The sequence below is a fragment of the Ceratotherium simum genome, chromosome 22 (genome assembly GCF_057802395.1).
Source record: "Ceratotherium simum simum isolate JZ-2026a chromosome 22, ASM5780239v1, whole genome shotgun sequence".
Taxonomy (NCBI): domain Eukaryota; kingdom Metazoa; phylum Chordata; class Mammalia; order Perissodactyla; family Rhinocerotidae; genus Ceratotherium; species Ceratotherium simum.
This window is the reverse complement of record NC_141921.1, coordinates 36,460,719-36,475,408: the sequence shown is the minus strand read 5'-3', so window position 1 is coordinate 36,475,408 and position 14,690 is coordinate 36,460,719. Positions and strand designations below refer to the sequence as shown.

The following is a 14,690-nucleotide window of genomic DNA, read 5'->3' as shown; positions in this document are numbered from 1 at the left end:
GGACCCCGGACGGGCGAGAAATCGCCCTGGAGACGCGGGGAAGAGCGCAGGCGGTGGCCAGCAGCAGGAGGGGGCCGTAGCGCAGATTGAGTCAGGCACGCGCGAGGGCAGCCCCCGAGGGCCATCCCAGAGTTCCCCGCGCCGCCGGGGTCCTAACAGGCAGCACCGTCTTCCGCCGCACGTGTCTGCAGCGAGATGCCCAAATCTAAGCGCGATAAGAAAGGTGGGCGAAGGGGGCTTTGGGACTCGGTGGGCAGTGCCGCCGGCTGGCTGTCAGCTGTGGTGGGGTGTTTCGAGAGGACGGAATGGGACGCCGGGACCTCGGCGAGGAGCTCCGCGGGCTCGCTGCGAGCTCGGATGGGGGCATCGGAGCGGCGGGAGCATCGGAGAGGGCTGGAGCGTGGTGGGGTCAAGGGATCGGAGAGCTCCTTGAGAGCTCTTCCAAGGCTGACTGGGCCGACAAACAGCCTCTGAACACCCAGGCTGCGCCCCATCTCGCTTTGGCCCACCCCTCCCACCTCAATTTCTCTCTCTGAGCTCTGCGCTCCCGCCACCCTGGCCGCCTTTCCTTTCCTTCAGCACAGGCTTATTCCCTGCCCTTTGTTACTTGCAGTTCTCTCTGTCTGGCGTGCCTTTATGCTCTGACCTTCACATGGCTGGCTCTTTCTCGGTTCTCAGTTCATAGGGCACCTTCTAAGAAACCATTCCTGACCATCTTTACAATTTTGGCTTCTCCCACCCTGGCTCTCCAGCACATTCACTCAACGAATATTTAGGGGCCTGGAACTCTCTAGGCGTTGGAGGATATAGCAGTTACAACAAGAAAGGCCTAGAGCACTCATCGCACTTAACGTTTTAGTCATGGGATACATATCTCCCCCAAATACCAAAAGTCTCATCAAGTCAGACAGTCGTGAGTCCCATGGAGAAAAAGTAACAGAAAGAGGTGACATTATTTTGTGTAACGTAGCCAGAAACGGTCTCTCTGATGAGGTGACAAATGAACAGAAACCTGAAGAAAGAGAATAAGCAACCCATGGAGTTACCTTCGGGGAATGGTGTTCCAAGTCTAGGTCTGCCGCTTACAGCGCTCCAAGAGCAGGAACAAGCCCTGCCCCCACACTTCACTAGGGGTTTTTAGGTTAGCCTAAGAGGGCTGAGGAGCACCTAGTTTGTCTAAGCAACAGAAAATATATCAAAGGGTCTCCAGGCTCAGGAATGCTAGACAGTAGGCATTCTGAGGACCCCAGGAATAGCCTTGTGTGCCAATAGTGGCTGCATCAGCCTTGCTGCCCTTCCTCAGAGTGGCTCGGTCCAGCTGAGCAGCCAGGGAGAAGAAAAGGAGTCTCCAGGACATCCAGATTTGTTTTTCATCATCTCCTTTTTCTTCTTTGTATTAGTTTCCTTAACCAAAACTGCCAAGAAAGGCTTGGAACTGAAACAGAACCTGATCGAAGAGGTAATAGCTCATTCTTTTTATTTTTCCGGATCTTGTGTTTGGTTTATAAAGGTGGGTGTAGGGCTGTTTGTCAGGGAAACATACTGTTAAAAAAAAAAACAAAAACAGCTGCCGATGCAGGCCTTTTTCTTCCAGTAGCAGCACCAGTAAAAACTCCCACAGCAATGATTTCCAGCTTTCACTGAGCTCTTACTCTATGCCCTGCTCGGTGCTGAGCGTTTCGTATGTGTTGTTCACTCCATCCTCACCACATCCCTCTGGGTAGATGCGAGGTGACGTTATCACTGTTATGCAGTTGGGTAGTTGAAGCTCACAGAGATTTGCTAGCCTGTTCCATGTCAGAAAGCTGGGGAGTTACCAGTTGTGGGCAAATGCACCAGCCCGCTGTCTGCACTGCTTCAGGGCTGCAGGCTGGCTGAGAGCAGCATCTCCTCCCGCACAGATTGTTTCTTTGAGACCACCTCATCGTGGCTGCAGCCAGCAACGTGGGGGTGGAGAAGGGCCGTTGAGCTGCCTCCCCTTATGAGTAAATAAGGAGGCTTCCTAGCGTAGCTGAGTATTTTTAGGTTGTCAGCAGTTAATGGACAAGGCAAAGAGAAGTGGTGGATTCCACTGTTGCCCACAGATAAGTCAGGAATGTGGGAAGACTGGGATCTTGACCCATGGCTCAGCTTCCCCTGCCCTTTGAGGTCATGTCTGCTTGGCCTCAGGGGAGCCCCTATCCTTAGGGATCCTGGCTTCAGTAATGGAGGTGAGGAGGAGACAGCTAGATTAGAGGACTGCAGCTCTCAACTTCCACAGTTGTAGAATCTAGAGCAGATTCTTTCCCATCTGAGGCCAGAGTATTGCCCAACTCGTGCTGCCCCTTGAACTCCAGAGCCCCATGAATTGTCCCACAGCTTCGGAAATGTGTGGACACGTACAAGTACCTTTTCATCTTCTCCGTGGCCAACATGAGGAACAACAAGCTGAAGGACATCCGGAACGCCTGGAAGCACAGCCGGTGAGCAGGCGGTGGGAAGAGTGGGGAAGGGGCCAGGCTGCTCTCAAAGCACAGGGGCAAGTATTGACCCTTGGGTACCTGGTACCTTAATAAGGGCAAAGGGCCACTCCCACTGAAGGGCGCTTTTTCAGCATTAAAGCTGGTCTTGCACTGAGCTTCTTGAGGGACAGGACTTGATAGTTGCTCAAGGGATGTCTGATGAGTGATTCCTCCAGGAGAAGGGGCTCCCTTCACCCTGGGGTCTGATCCTTTTAGGAACATCTCGTCAATTTTAGAATGTCAATACAGTCATGTGCTGTCCAACAATGTTTCAGTCAACAACGGACCACATACATAACAGTGGTCCCATAAGATTAGTACCACATAGCCTAGATGCGAGGTCGGTTATGCCATCTCGGTGTGTGTAAGAACACTGATATCCGCACAACGACGAGATCGCCTAACGATGCGTGTCTTAGAACCTATCCCCATGGCTGATGTGCTCCAGGAGGCACACAATGACCCGAGAGCAGGCTGCACAAGCCGTTTGGCGAGTACCTGTCCTTGGGCTGGATTTGTGACAGTGCAGGTGATGACTCTGGTTGTCTCTTGCTGCACCAGCTCTGGTTCAGACCATCGCACGTGCCTCATCTGCACTTCCAGCCAGGGCAGCACAGGGGGCGGGTTCACATAACACTCACAGTGGGTTGGTAGACAAAATATTGTGAATGTCAGGTCTGTGGCAGGAAAATAATGAAAGAGACCCTGGGCTGGGGACAGAGCGGGTAGGGCCACATGGAAGAAGTGGGAGCCTTTGGCCACCCCTCCCGCTACAGAACAGCCTAGGCCTGGGCTCGGGCGCCCGCGGACTAGAGCTGGCAAGCACTTAACTGAGGGGAGGGCTGGGTAGGGCACCCCCTTCACGGAGCCCTCTTTTTCTCTGTAGGATGTTCTTTGGCAAAAACAAAGTGATGATGGTGGCGTTGGGTCGAAGCCCATCTGACGAGTACAAAGACAACCTGCACCAGGTGAGGCTGGCCCTCTCCAGAGGGGCCGGGGCCAGGCCGCTGCTCACAACACGCTCTCCGGCCATCAGGCCCGGCCAGGATCAGGGAGGGCGAGGCCTGGCTTAAAGCTCCGGTTCTCCTTTAACCTCCAGACACAGAGAGTAGTGCCCCTCCCAGCTGGGACAACCAGAAATGTCTCCGATGTTGCCAGAGGTCCCCTGGGGGGAGGGGGGTGCAAAATTGTCCCCAGGTGAGACCCACTGCTCTAATGTGACCGAGCCGACCCTCCGTTTGTTTCCTAGGTCAGCAAGAAGTTGAGGGGTGAAGTTGGTCTCCTCTTCACCAATCGCACTAAGGAGGAAGTGAACGAGTAAGTGTTTTTGAGGAGTGGTAAGGAAGAGAAAGATTGGTGAAGACTCTAGGGAAGGAATAATCTAGGGGCTTTGTACAGTGGAGGCATCAAGGAAAAACTGCTTCCTAGAACCCGGTTTACTGAGTCGTTATTCTCCAGCACGGTGCTCCAGGCTGGCTGCCAGCCAGCAGCTGAGATGGACGGGGAGGGGAGGCGAGACCCACGGGGAGCCTGATTGTAGGTGGGCGGGTGGGCCAGTCAGGAACCTCCCCTCCTTCCACTTCTCTTTCCCCTCAGGTGGTTCACCAAATACACAGAGATGGACTACGCCCGAGCTGGGAACAAAGCAGCGTTCACCGTGAGCCTGGACCCAGGGCCCCTGGAGCAGTTCCCCCACTCCATGGAGCCACAGCTGAGGCAGCTGGGCCTGCCCACTGCCCTCAGGAGAGGTACGGGGAAGTCCCTGGAGCTGAAAGGTCCCAGCTTCGAGGCCAAGAGCACAGGCCCCCAAGCCCGACAGGCCCCCCTCCCCTTCCTGGCTGAGTGGGTTCTCCCAGCCTCCATTCTCTCATTTGAAGATGGGGCTGAGAGTGCCCGCCTCATAGCTGGGGGGAAGTGGACAGCGACTTAGAGCCAGAACACAGCACTGCGGGACAATGAGGGAGGTGGTCACTGCCCTGAAAACCCTCCCAGGCAGCTGGACACGTCTGACTGAGCTGCCCTGGCATGTGCGGGGGGCCAGCCAGCTTCCTCCTAGCTCTGGGCAGTGGGCGGGAAGCTCTGTCAGCAGGAACTGCTCAGGGGCCCCCTTCTTTGCAGGCGTGGTGACCCTGCTGTCCGACTATGAGGTGTGCAAAGAGGGCGACGTGCTGACCCCAGAGCAGGCCCGCATCCTGGTGAGTCCGCCCCCTCTGGCGGCTGCAGGCTGTGGCGGGCGGGGCCGCAGACGCTTGTGATACCCTCGTTCCCCCTAACTCTTTGTTCCCTTTGTCTCTCGCAGAAGCTTTTCGGGTATGAGATGGCCGAATTCAAGGTGACCGTCAAATACATGTGGGATGCACAATCCGGAAGGTTCCAGCAGATGGGAAATGAGTTGCCAGAGAGCGCGCCCGAGTCAGAAGAAGAATCAGAACAAGAAGATGACAACTGACGGTACTGGGGACTGAAGGCCTCCCGGCCGATCCAGGTCTCATCTCGACTGGACCCGCGGGACTGCCGCCACCCCTCTTGGGGCAGCAGCTGTTATTCTGCTGTGGATCAAGACGAGGGAGGGCAATAGGGACAGACTGTTGTTCCATAAAGAATAAAACTTCGTCAGCAGGGTGTCTCCCTGTAGACGGAAAAGGAGACTTTTCTCAGAAAAAAGGCCTCGGGGTTTGGGCTTTTGTTTGGATTCCCAGGGTTCCCACTGTTCACCTCTAAAGCCAGCTTCCAGCACTGGCTTCTACGTGACAGCCGTGGCCATGTGACTCTGGGGACGTGAGACCAGCCACCAGAGCTGGGGCTTTTCCTTTTGCCTGGCTCTCAGTGCCCCTTGTTTGAAATGGGATTTGCTGAGGACAGCAGGCCCCCTGGCTGCCCTTCCTGCCCAGCCACATTGACGTGCATACGTGCATGCACACACTCTTAAACCAGGGCTGAGGATCCTGCGTGACCAGAAGACAGGAGGCTTCAACTAAGACGAGTAAAGCCACAGCTGAACTTGAGAGCATCTGTTAAAATGTTCCCCAGCATCCTGGGAGGTTTTATTTCTCTTGGTGACAACTCTAATGGTAGGTTTCTGCCCCAGCAGTTCTGTTTGTAAATATTCAGTGAGGGCATTTCGAAATGAGAGTAGATCCACTTCAGGGCATTTGGCCTTCTTTCTCTTCTGTGTGTAGAAAAGTAAGGGCCACCTCCAGCGCTGCAGTGGAGAGGTCAGGCTGGGTTCAGGGTAGGAGGTTGGAAAGACCCTCCCACTGCCTCTGCCCTTTGAAGACTACTCCACACTCCTGCCCCTTCTCACCATGCCCCCGGGGAGGACAGGAGACAGGCTGCCAGCAGCAGAGGAAACAGATTCACCAGGTTTGCTCTGGGCCTCGGCTACGGCCACATCAAGTGCCTGCTTTATTCAGAGAGGAAACACCGAGTAGATCACAGCCCTGGCCTTTTCACATCATGAGGGCAACTGAGAGTATTGCAAGAATATAGGAAATAAACAGTTTGTGAACTGGGATGATGAGGAAAGGCTAAAGTAGCTTAATGCCAGAACCAACCAGGGTGAGAGAATGAAAGAGGTGACAGGCAGAGGGTCCCTCGGCCACCTCAAGTCAAGAGAGGTCTAGGAAGTAGTCAGGACACTCATGGGCAACCAGGTGCCAGGCTTGATCAAAGGCCTGCACGACGGCTGGCTCCAGGGGCCCTTCCTTAGCCGCTGCCAAGTTCTGTGCCAGCTGTTCCAGGCTGGACATGCCCAGGATGACGGCGTCCCCGTGGGCACCCTGCAAGGGGAGACGGCCAGGTGTCAGCACACTTCTGCAGCACAGTGACTCCAGTCACACACTCGCCATCCCAGCCTCGCCCCTGCTAAGACTTGGGATCTGATGTCTAGTTATACCCTGTATTATTCCAGAAAGAACTTACATTGCTTTAAACAGCTGTAAAGCCTTGCCTCCACAGTCTCAGCAGACAGCCCCGAGTTCAGAGCCACTCACCTCTGCCACTCTGCAGCTGGGGAAACCTGGGTCAGTTACTCGACCTCTCTGGGTCTCAGACTTGCTTTATTTTGCAGGGTGATTGTGGGAATTAAAATTTTCTGAACTACTTTGCTTCAGGCCTGGCACTTAACAGGTGCTCAAGCAAGGGGAGCTGTTACTGTATGATGCCCATGCTGGAGGAAGGTGTTAGGGAAACATGGGACAGCAGGGAGAGAGGGGAACCCCGCCAGGTACACAGAGTGGGCAGCCAGGGACGGAATAATTGCTACTGGTTAAAAGCATGTAGGTTCCAGAGTTAAACCTGTGCTCAGGCCCTACCACATGTAGCCGTGGGACTTCAGTCAAGTGAAGTAGCCTCTGTGAGCCAGGTCCTCATATGTAAACTTGGGATAATCATACTTAATAGGACCAATAGTGTGTGTAATGTGGCACTTAAGAAACTTCGTTAAGAACAGGATTGCCCCCCAAAAGAACTAGGCCATGGAGAAACTGAAGAGGAAGGAAAGGACTAATCTCAGAAATCACCACATAACTGGGTAGCCCTCTCCTTTCTTCCACGTACCCCCACGACCCCTCCAAAAAAGGAAGAGGCAGAAGTGGAGGCTCCAGGGACGGCTGGGTTACCTGCAGCTGGGAGTGGTGGTACATCCACCTGAGGACGGCCGAGGTCATGCTGGGGGCGCTGGTCCCATAGGCAGCCTGCAGGGCCTTCTCCATCAGGGCGATGGCCTTGAAGTAGTGCTCCTTCCAGTAGCTGGGCAGGTGGGCAGGGTGACACAGGGGTGAGTACCATGGGGTCACTCCAGGGTGGCCGCACCCACCCCGGTCCCAGAGGCACTGAGGTGTCACCATCTCTTTGTCGAGGTTTTAATCCTTGCATGCCAGAATCCATGTAGGCTTCTGGGCCCTTCATCCGGGTGCTGTTTTCAGTCCAGTGGTGGGAGGAGAGGGGATGCAGTGGGCAAGAATCCTTGCATTTCACATGTTCACCAGATGTGAACAACACAACCGCCAATCAGGACCCAGGAGCAAACACAGCACCACCCCTCAGCCCTGGTCACAGACTGGCCCCTCGACAAGTCAGGCTCCAGTCCTCGCTCTGGTCTTGGCTGAGCCACCTGCCTTCACTTTTCTCACTGCTCAGTGAGGAAAGGAAACACCCCATGCCAGCCCCGAGTGCCCCATGTACACCGAGTGCAACACGGAGAAGAGAAAATGGACCTGACGATGCTCTGTAAACTGCGGAGAGCATCGATTCTCCAGGCTGAGGCCCAGGCCCTGGTGGTGTGAAAGATCCTCAAGAAACACTGCCTAGGGTGACGGTCCCTACACCTGGCCAGGGTCACCAGAGACCCTTGGGGTGTGGCGGGTCCTGGATTAGGATTTCAATCACAGCAGTGCACATGTGAATCCAAATATTGGACACCCCGCCGCTTAAAAAATCCTGGGCCATTTCCACAAAACTCGCATCGGAGCCCCGTGCATGGAGCTCACTTTGCTGTTCTCCCAGGTGGGAAAAAACAGACAAGGAAAATCGAGCAGATTATACAGAGAAATGAACCTTGGAGACTCAGCTTTCATAAATCTAGAAAGATGAGCTTTCCATCAGTCCACAGATGATGTCTAAATTTGATAAATTAAGAAACAGCAATAAAGTGCATCCTTTAGAGAGAAAATGTCAGAGGGAAGAGAGCTGTAAGAGTCTAAAATCAGCCCCTCTGAGGACTGCAGCTGCTAATGGGGTGCTGTTCACCGTGAACAAGACCTGTATTAACTTCGATAAATTTTTTCAGAATTTAAAAAGTAAAAAACGGGAGGAACGCTTGCCCAACAGCAGCTCACCTATACCTTCAGACATTGATGACAATTTTATGCCAAGAGTTTACAAACTTAGATTCCTTGGCGCTAGGTGACAGGGCCACTTATTTGTGGGGGAGCAGCAAGTCCCAGGTTTCCCTAGTCTCAATCCAGGCTTCTCCTCCCACTGAGGGCAGGGGGTGAGCTCTTCCCAGGGTAGAGACAGTGTCTTGAGACCTGGCAGAAGGCCCAGGGATCCACATTCCCAATCAAGGCCCCCAATCCCTCCCCAGAGACACGGAATATTCAAGCAGGGAAGGGGGCTCGGTAAAGCTGGTGGGAATCCAGAGGCCTAGGTCTGAGCTCCGGGGGAGTCCTGGCCCCCAAGAAAGCAGCCCCAGGGACTCCCTATTTCACACCAAGGGGACCCAGACCACCACCTGCCCTCATGCAGAGGTCCCCAGCTCACCGATTCCTGTAGAACTCAGCCCTGATATACCCAAAGAAGCGGCCCGCAGGCTGTTTCTCGTCCTCGTCCTCATACTTGTACTTGCCGGTCAGCAGGCCCCCTGCGGGAAGGCCGCCATCAGACCCGCTGACCACACTGTGACCAGAGGCTGCTCTGGACTCGGGGGGAAGGTCGGGGAGCCAGGAGGGATGGAGGACAGCCCCGCCTGCGGTCAAAGTCCTCCCTGCTTCCCAGGTCCCAGGCCGGGATTTCCGGTCAGGAGGAGGCAGAGATAGGACAGGGCCAGGAATCCCTCCCCCCAGGGGCAGCTGGGCCCCCTGCAGCCCGTACCAGCCAGAGGGTTGTAGGCGTAGAACCTCAATCCAAAGTGCCTGAGGCAGGGGAAGAGCTCCGTTTCCACCTGCCGGGTGACAACGTTGTACACGCCCTGCAGGGAGAAGGGCCAGCTGGAGAGGGTGCACCTGTCAAGGGGGGACCCCAAATTTCCCCTTGGAGAGCCCTCAGGTCAGTCCCTAATAATCCCAGGACCTTGACCATCAGGGCACAAACTTAGCGGTGGTAGTGCAGGGGGCTTGTGCCCAAGGAAAATTCATTCATTCAGCCAACATTTCTGAGCACCACCTACAGGCTGGACATCGGACTTCCATCCAGGAGCCAAAGGACAAAGCCCCGCCCCTGAGATGTAACAGTGAAGGAAAGTGTGACAGGTATGCTCCAGAACAGAGGCAATCATAATACTGGTAGGTAGGAATATACGCAGGCAGGAAGGGGAGCCAGGACCCGAGCGAGCAGGTGCCTGCTGGCCAGGCCTAGGAGCTTGTATGTCACCCTGAGGACACCGGGGAGCCATCTACCGGCTGTGAGTACGGAGGGCTGCTATGGAGAGGGCGTGGGGGCAGTCAGAACAGCCAAGAGACCCCGGGACCAGCAGGAGCCCTGGAGACTGAGGCCTCTGCAGCCCTGGCCCTCACCTGGTACACGGTGGGCAGGATCCAGCCATTGCTCTTGCAGAGGGTACAGATCTCGGCCACCTCCCAGGAGGCATAGTTGGAGAGGCCCAGCTCCACAAACTTGCCCTGCAGGGGAGACGCGGCCGTCAGAACCCACTCCAGGCAGGGGACCAGGAAGTGGAGACCGGGGTGGGAGCCCTGGGATGGGGTCTGTCCCCAGCTGCACTCTGGGGCAGCCCTGCACCCTCCACTCTCCTGGATAATGACTGGGCAAGGAGAGGAGCAGGAGACCTCCTCCCAGAGCTCCAGGAGCCACCCTCACCTCCCGGTGCAGCTGGTGGCAGGCGCGCAGCGTCTCCTCCACGGGGGTGTTGTGGTCCGGCAGGTGCAGGTAGAAGAGGTCCACCCGGGGACACTGCAGCCGCTTCAGCGACGTCTCCAGCTGGAACCGGAGACTCTCAGGCTTCAGTGAATTTTCACCCACTGGATTGGCCTTGGTGGCGATTTTCACTTTGGGAGGAAAGAAATGGAAGTTCAGGCTGGTTTACCAAACATTGGGAAGGGTCTACCGTAATGGTTAAGAGAGACTTGGGTTCACATCCCTGCTCTGCCATTACTAGATGCGTGACCTTGACCAAGTTACTTAACCTCTCTGAGCCTCAATCCCCTCAACTGTAAATTGAGAGTGACAATGGTACTGTCTCATTCAGGGTTCCGACGATTGATCAGAATGTGGAAAGATGCGCTCATAATGAGCTGCTAACATTCTCACTATGATGATTCTCTACCAGTCACCTGTACGAGCCCGGCCTAGAGGAAGCCAGCACTCCATCCCTGCCCTCAAGGATACACTGTCTAAGGCCTACTATACAGTCAGCGAGGCAGAGATACACACAAGGTAGCAGAGGAGCCCAAGGCAGTGTCGTGAGGCCCACTGGGGGTTCAGGGAGTCTTTGCTTAGAATCTGAATCGGAATCTCCAAGGGGAAGTCAGGGCCACCCAGAGGCAAGAACGTCGTGTGTGACAAGCCATGCCTCCAGTCCATGGATCTAGAGCACCAGGTCCAGGGGGGACATGAGGAAGAGAAGAGGCCAGATCAGATGTAAGGGGTCTTGAGTGCATCCCAGGGAATCCAGACATTAGGGGGCCAGGGAGAGCCTCTGAGCACTTTTCAGCCAGGGAGCTAAGTGGTCAGCTTTGCGGTCTTGAAAGATGACTCTGAATGAAGCACAGATGAGGAACCTCAGGTGCAAGTATGGAAACGGGCAGACCAGCAAGGAGAGACTGCGGCAGGAATTCAGGAGACAGGTGCAAGAGGCCTCATCTTGGCCCCAGAGAAGGAAAGGCAGGGATCCATTAGAGAAATAGCCCACTGAGAAGAGGCCGGTGTTCTGGGTTCTGTTGAGTCAGGAGTCAGTGAACTAAACACTTTTCTCCCCGCCCCCCAGTAAGAATCTCAGGTGATGGACCAGTGGGTGAGAGGAGGCCCTCTCTGCACTTTTCAGGCTCAGAAAGTCACCTCGCAGGCCAGAGGGCGGTCACCTGACCCCTTGAGAGGTGAGAGACAGCAGGCTGGGGAACTACTCATTTGGAATTTTCCCATCCCCCCACCTCCTCACCCTCTGCCCCACCCCTTCTTGATGGTAATGGACCTTCAGATCTGAGGTTCAAGGACCTGGGCCCAACCAGCTCTGGCCTGAAGAAGGGGTTGGAGAAGAAAAAGCAATCAGAAGTAAGATCAGAGTTGTCACGGAGAGGCAGCCAGGTGATGTAGAAACAGGGAGACTCTGAGATGCATCGTATTCTCGATTTATTCCAGATCTCCCATGCTGTGAATCGCAGGAGAAACCGAGCAAGCCTCTACCAGAGTTGATAGGAAAAGAGCCTCCGAGTGAAAGTCGGCACAGTGTGTTAATGATTATCCTAATAACAACCGTAACAGTAACAGCTAACACTGCCAAGCCCTCCCTACTGCCTGCCAGGCATCGTCCTAAGCACTTGGAGTGGCATCAGACTGAAGAGGGACGCTCCCCTGCCCCCATACACCTCCCCACTGAGCTACATCTGCCTGCTCCAACACCCTTGCCATTGCCTCATCTCCCCACCTTTGCACACCTTCTGCACACCCACTGCCACGCTCACACCCTGGAAGGCCCTTTCTCCTATTACTCCTCCTGGCAAGCTCGATCAGTTCTTCAAGGTCTAAAGTGCCTTTTCTGAGCTTTCTTCAATAGCCCCTCCCAGGAAGGGCTCCCTCCTCAGTGCTCCCCAGCCAGCTCTAGAATCTGGCTCCCTGGAGTGGGTTAGTGTCAATCTCCCTTCTACAGCCTCAGACAGAGGCTGGCACAGACAGGGCACTTAGATGCAGTAACACGCCCACTCCCCCACCTCGAGGCGCTGCCGCCCTGGTGAAGCCAGAGGCACCGCCACCCGAACAGGACACCCGGAGCTCCAGGGAGCAAAGTCTAGGGCCCAGAGCAGGGAGGAATCAGAACCCCCGCCCATTCCAAATTCTGATCTGGGGCTGTGCCAGGGAAAGCCAGGGCCGTGAGGGCAGGATTACTGCAGATCAGGTCAGAACGAGGCGCCTGCGGGGCACGGGAAGGCGGGCAGGGACTGCAGAGCGCCAGACTCCAACGTTTGCAGTGCCCCCGAGAACGGCTAGCCAAGTCGGTCCAGGCTAGACTATAGTTGGGACGTTTGTGGAGGGAGCGTCCTGGGCTACCTTCTCAGAAGGGAAAAGGAGAGGAAAGGAGTCAAGACCCAGCAGTGGCCGGCTGTCGGGGTCTAGAGGTGCACGGGGCCTGAGGAGCTGGGGTTCACAGAGCTGCAGGGGGCCAGGGGAGGATGGTGCCGGGAGGGGACGAAGCTGTCGGTGCTGACCGCGGTGGGGGCCGGGCTGGGGCGGGTCAGCGGGGCGCGGTGCAGGGGGAGGTCCGGGGGCCGGGGCGCGGGCGCCAGGCCTTACCTCTGCAGTCGCCGCCGCCCAGCCCGAGCCCCAGGCCGCCCAGGATGCTCTCGGACTGGCCGTCGCTATACGCGAACGCCGTGTCTATCTCGGTGTGGCCGCGCTCCAGGAAGGCGCGCACGGCCGCGGCGCTGGCGGCTGCGTCCAAGCTGCCCCCCATCCCCATGGCGCCCAGCACGGTGGCGGGCCGGACCGGGGCGCCCGAGGCGGCCCGCGGGGCAGACAGCAGCCGGGACATGGAGCGGCGGGACACTCGGACAGCACGGGAGCGGGCGCAGCGGTCAGCGACAAGTGTCGGTGCGAGGTCCGGGCGCCGCTTTAAAAAGCGTGCTTTGGGCCCCGCCCACGGGCGTTGGGGGTGGAGCGCGCGGGGGAGCAGGGGGAGCGGAGGAGCCGCCAAAATGTGCGCGGACCCCCTCACGCACGCGGCTGCCGCCGAGCACGGGGGACCGTCTGCGCTTCCAGGGGAGCGAACCCGAAAGCTGAGAGCTGGAACTCCGGGGGACACTGTGCGGCGTCTCCCCACCTCCCTTGGCTTCGCGCCTGAACGGTCCCGGGGTCCCTGAGCCCTCCCGACGGGGGCTTTCCTAAGCGCTAAAGGACCTAGAATGAGGCCTTGGCTCAGGGGTGGTGGCCCTCGGGGCTGTCCGGCCGCCATGCGGTCCCAGAGGTCGGCTCTGTGGTTCTCTCCTTGGAACTTGCCAGAAGCTCCAGCCAGCGTCCCTGTGGAAAGAAATGTTCAAGTATTAGAGGAAAGGAACTGTTAGCCTCGAATTCTCTACCCAAGGGAAAACACCTTTCAAATGTGAAGGCCGAATGAAGACTTTGTTCAGACAAACAAAAGTAGACAGAACTCCTAGCAAACCTTCGCTATAGGAAATATTTGAAACAGTTCTTTAGACGGAAGGAAATTTGGATTTAGACACCAAAAAAGGAAGATTGCTGGGAATGGTACATGTGGGTAAATTAAAAGACCTTTTCTCATTTTTAACCTTTTGAAAGATCGTTGAGTTTTTCTAAAGTTACACATATGCTTACCACATGACTCAGTACAAACCTACGTTCACACAAAAAACTATACACGAGTGTTTCTAGAGGCTTGATTTGTAACTACGTAAACCTGGGAATGACCCAACAGCCCCCCAGCTGCAGAATGGATAAATAAACTGTGCTATATTCATACAATGGAATGAATTACTGGAAACACAATAATGTGGATCAATCTCAACTGCTGAGCCGGCCTCCAATGGCTACATACCACCTGGTTCCATTTATAGGACACTCCTGCAAAGGCAACACTAGAGAAGCGGATCAGTGGTTACCAGGGGCTGCTGGTAGGAGGAGAGAAGAATCATGGGGAGTTTTGTGGGGTCAGGGAGCTGTTCTGTATCTTGATTGTGGTGGTAATTACATGACTCTACACATTCATCAAAACTTTCAGAACTGTACACTAAAAAGGGTGAAATTACAACATGTATATCATATATAAATACAAAACTTGGAAAATAAAGATACTTGATAGTTTAAAGAAAAAATAATAGTCATGTATTGTTTATTATAAAAACGTAGTTTGTAACAAAAGTAGAAGTAAACTATATGAAAAGAAGAGCACAAATGAAATGAGGGGTTGAAATGGCAGTATACTGTTTCAGGGTCTCATTCTGTATGTGAACTGGGGTACTATGATTTGATGGTGGACTGTGATAAGTTAAAAATGCAAATCATAAACCTTAAAACAACCACTGAAATAAAATGAAACAAAGCGGTATGACTAATAAGAAACAGTAGAGGTAAGATTATTCATTAAAATATACTGAAGTAAGCCAAAAGAAGGCAGATAAGGATGAAAAAAGGCTCTTAGAATGGACAGAGCAAATAGAAAACAAATAACAAGACAGATCTAAGCACAATCATACCAATAATTACATTAAATAGAAATGATATAAACATTCCCAAATAAAAGGCAGAGATTGTCAGAATGGATAAAAAAGCAAAACCCAACTATATGGT

At 54.7% G+C, this 14,690-nt stretch overlaps 2 protein-coding genes across 3 annotated transcripts; one reads left to right on the top strand and one right to left on the bottom strand.

Annotated features, from left to right (window-relative positions):
• The first annotated feature begins 3 nt into the window (after positions 1–3).
• On the top strand, positions 4–5,652 carry MRTO4 (MRT4 homolog, ribosome maturation factor). 2 transcript variants are annotated; one of them, XM_004425648.3, is made up of 8 exons: positions 4–223; positions 1,401–1,459; positions 2,359–2,462; positions 3,388–3,469; positions 3,751–3,818; positions 4,098–4,249; positions 4,620–4,696; positions 4,801–5,652. In XM_004425648.3, the coding sequence occupies exons 1-8, from the start codon at positions 196–198 to the stop codon at positions 4,948–4,950; spliced, it is 720 nt and encodes a 239-aa protein (XP_004425705.1). In that variant the 5' UTR covers positions 4–195; the 3' UTR covers positions 4,951–5,652. The 2 variants fall into 2 exon arrangements, with proteins under 2 accessions (XP_004425705.1, XP_087302820.1); XM_087446694.1 differs by lacking the exon at positions 4–223 and having other exon boundaries at positions 2,337–2,462.
• A 47-nt stretch (positions 5,653–5,699) lies between these two features.
• LOC101389351 (aldo-keto reductase family 7 member A3) lies at positions 5,700–12,936 on the bottom strand. The gene is made up of 7 exons (XM_087446693.1): positions 12,681–12,936; positions 10,035–10,222; positions 9,734–9,838; positions 9,093–9,189; positions 8,763–8,862; positions 7,121–7,250; positions 5,700–6,280 (listed from the first exon to the last, which is right to left on the bottom strand). Exons 1-7 carry the CDS (start codon positions 12,916–12,918, stop codon positions 6,110–6,112), a joined length of 1,029 nt encoding a protein of 342 aa, XP_087302819.1. The 5' UTR covers positions 12,919–12,936; the 3' UTR covers positions 5,700–6,109.
• Between the last annotated feature and the right edge of the window lie 1,754 nt (positions 12,937–14,690).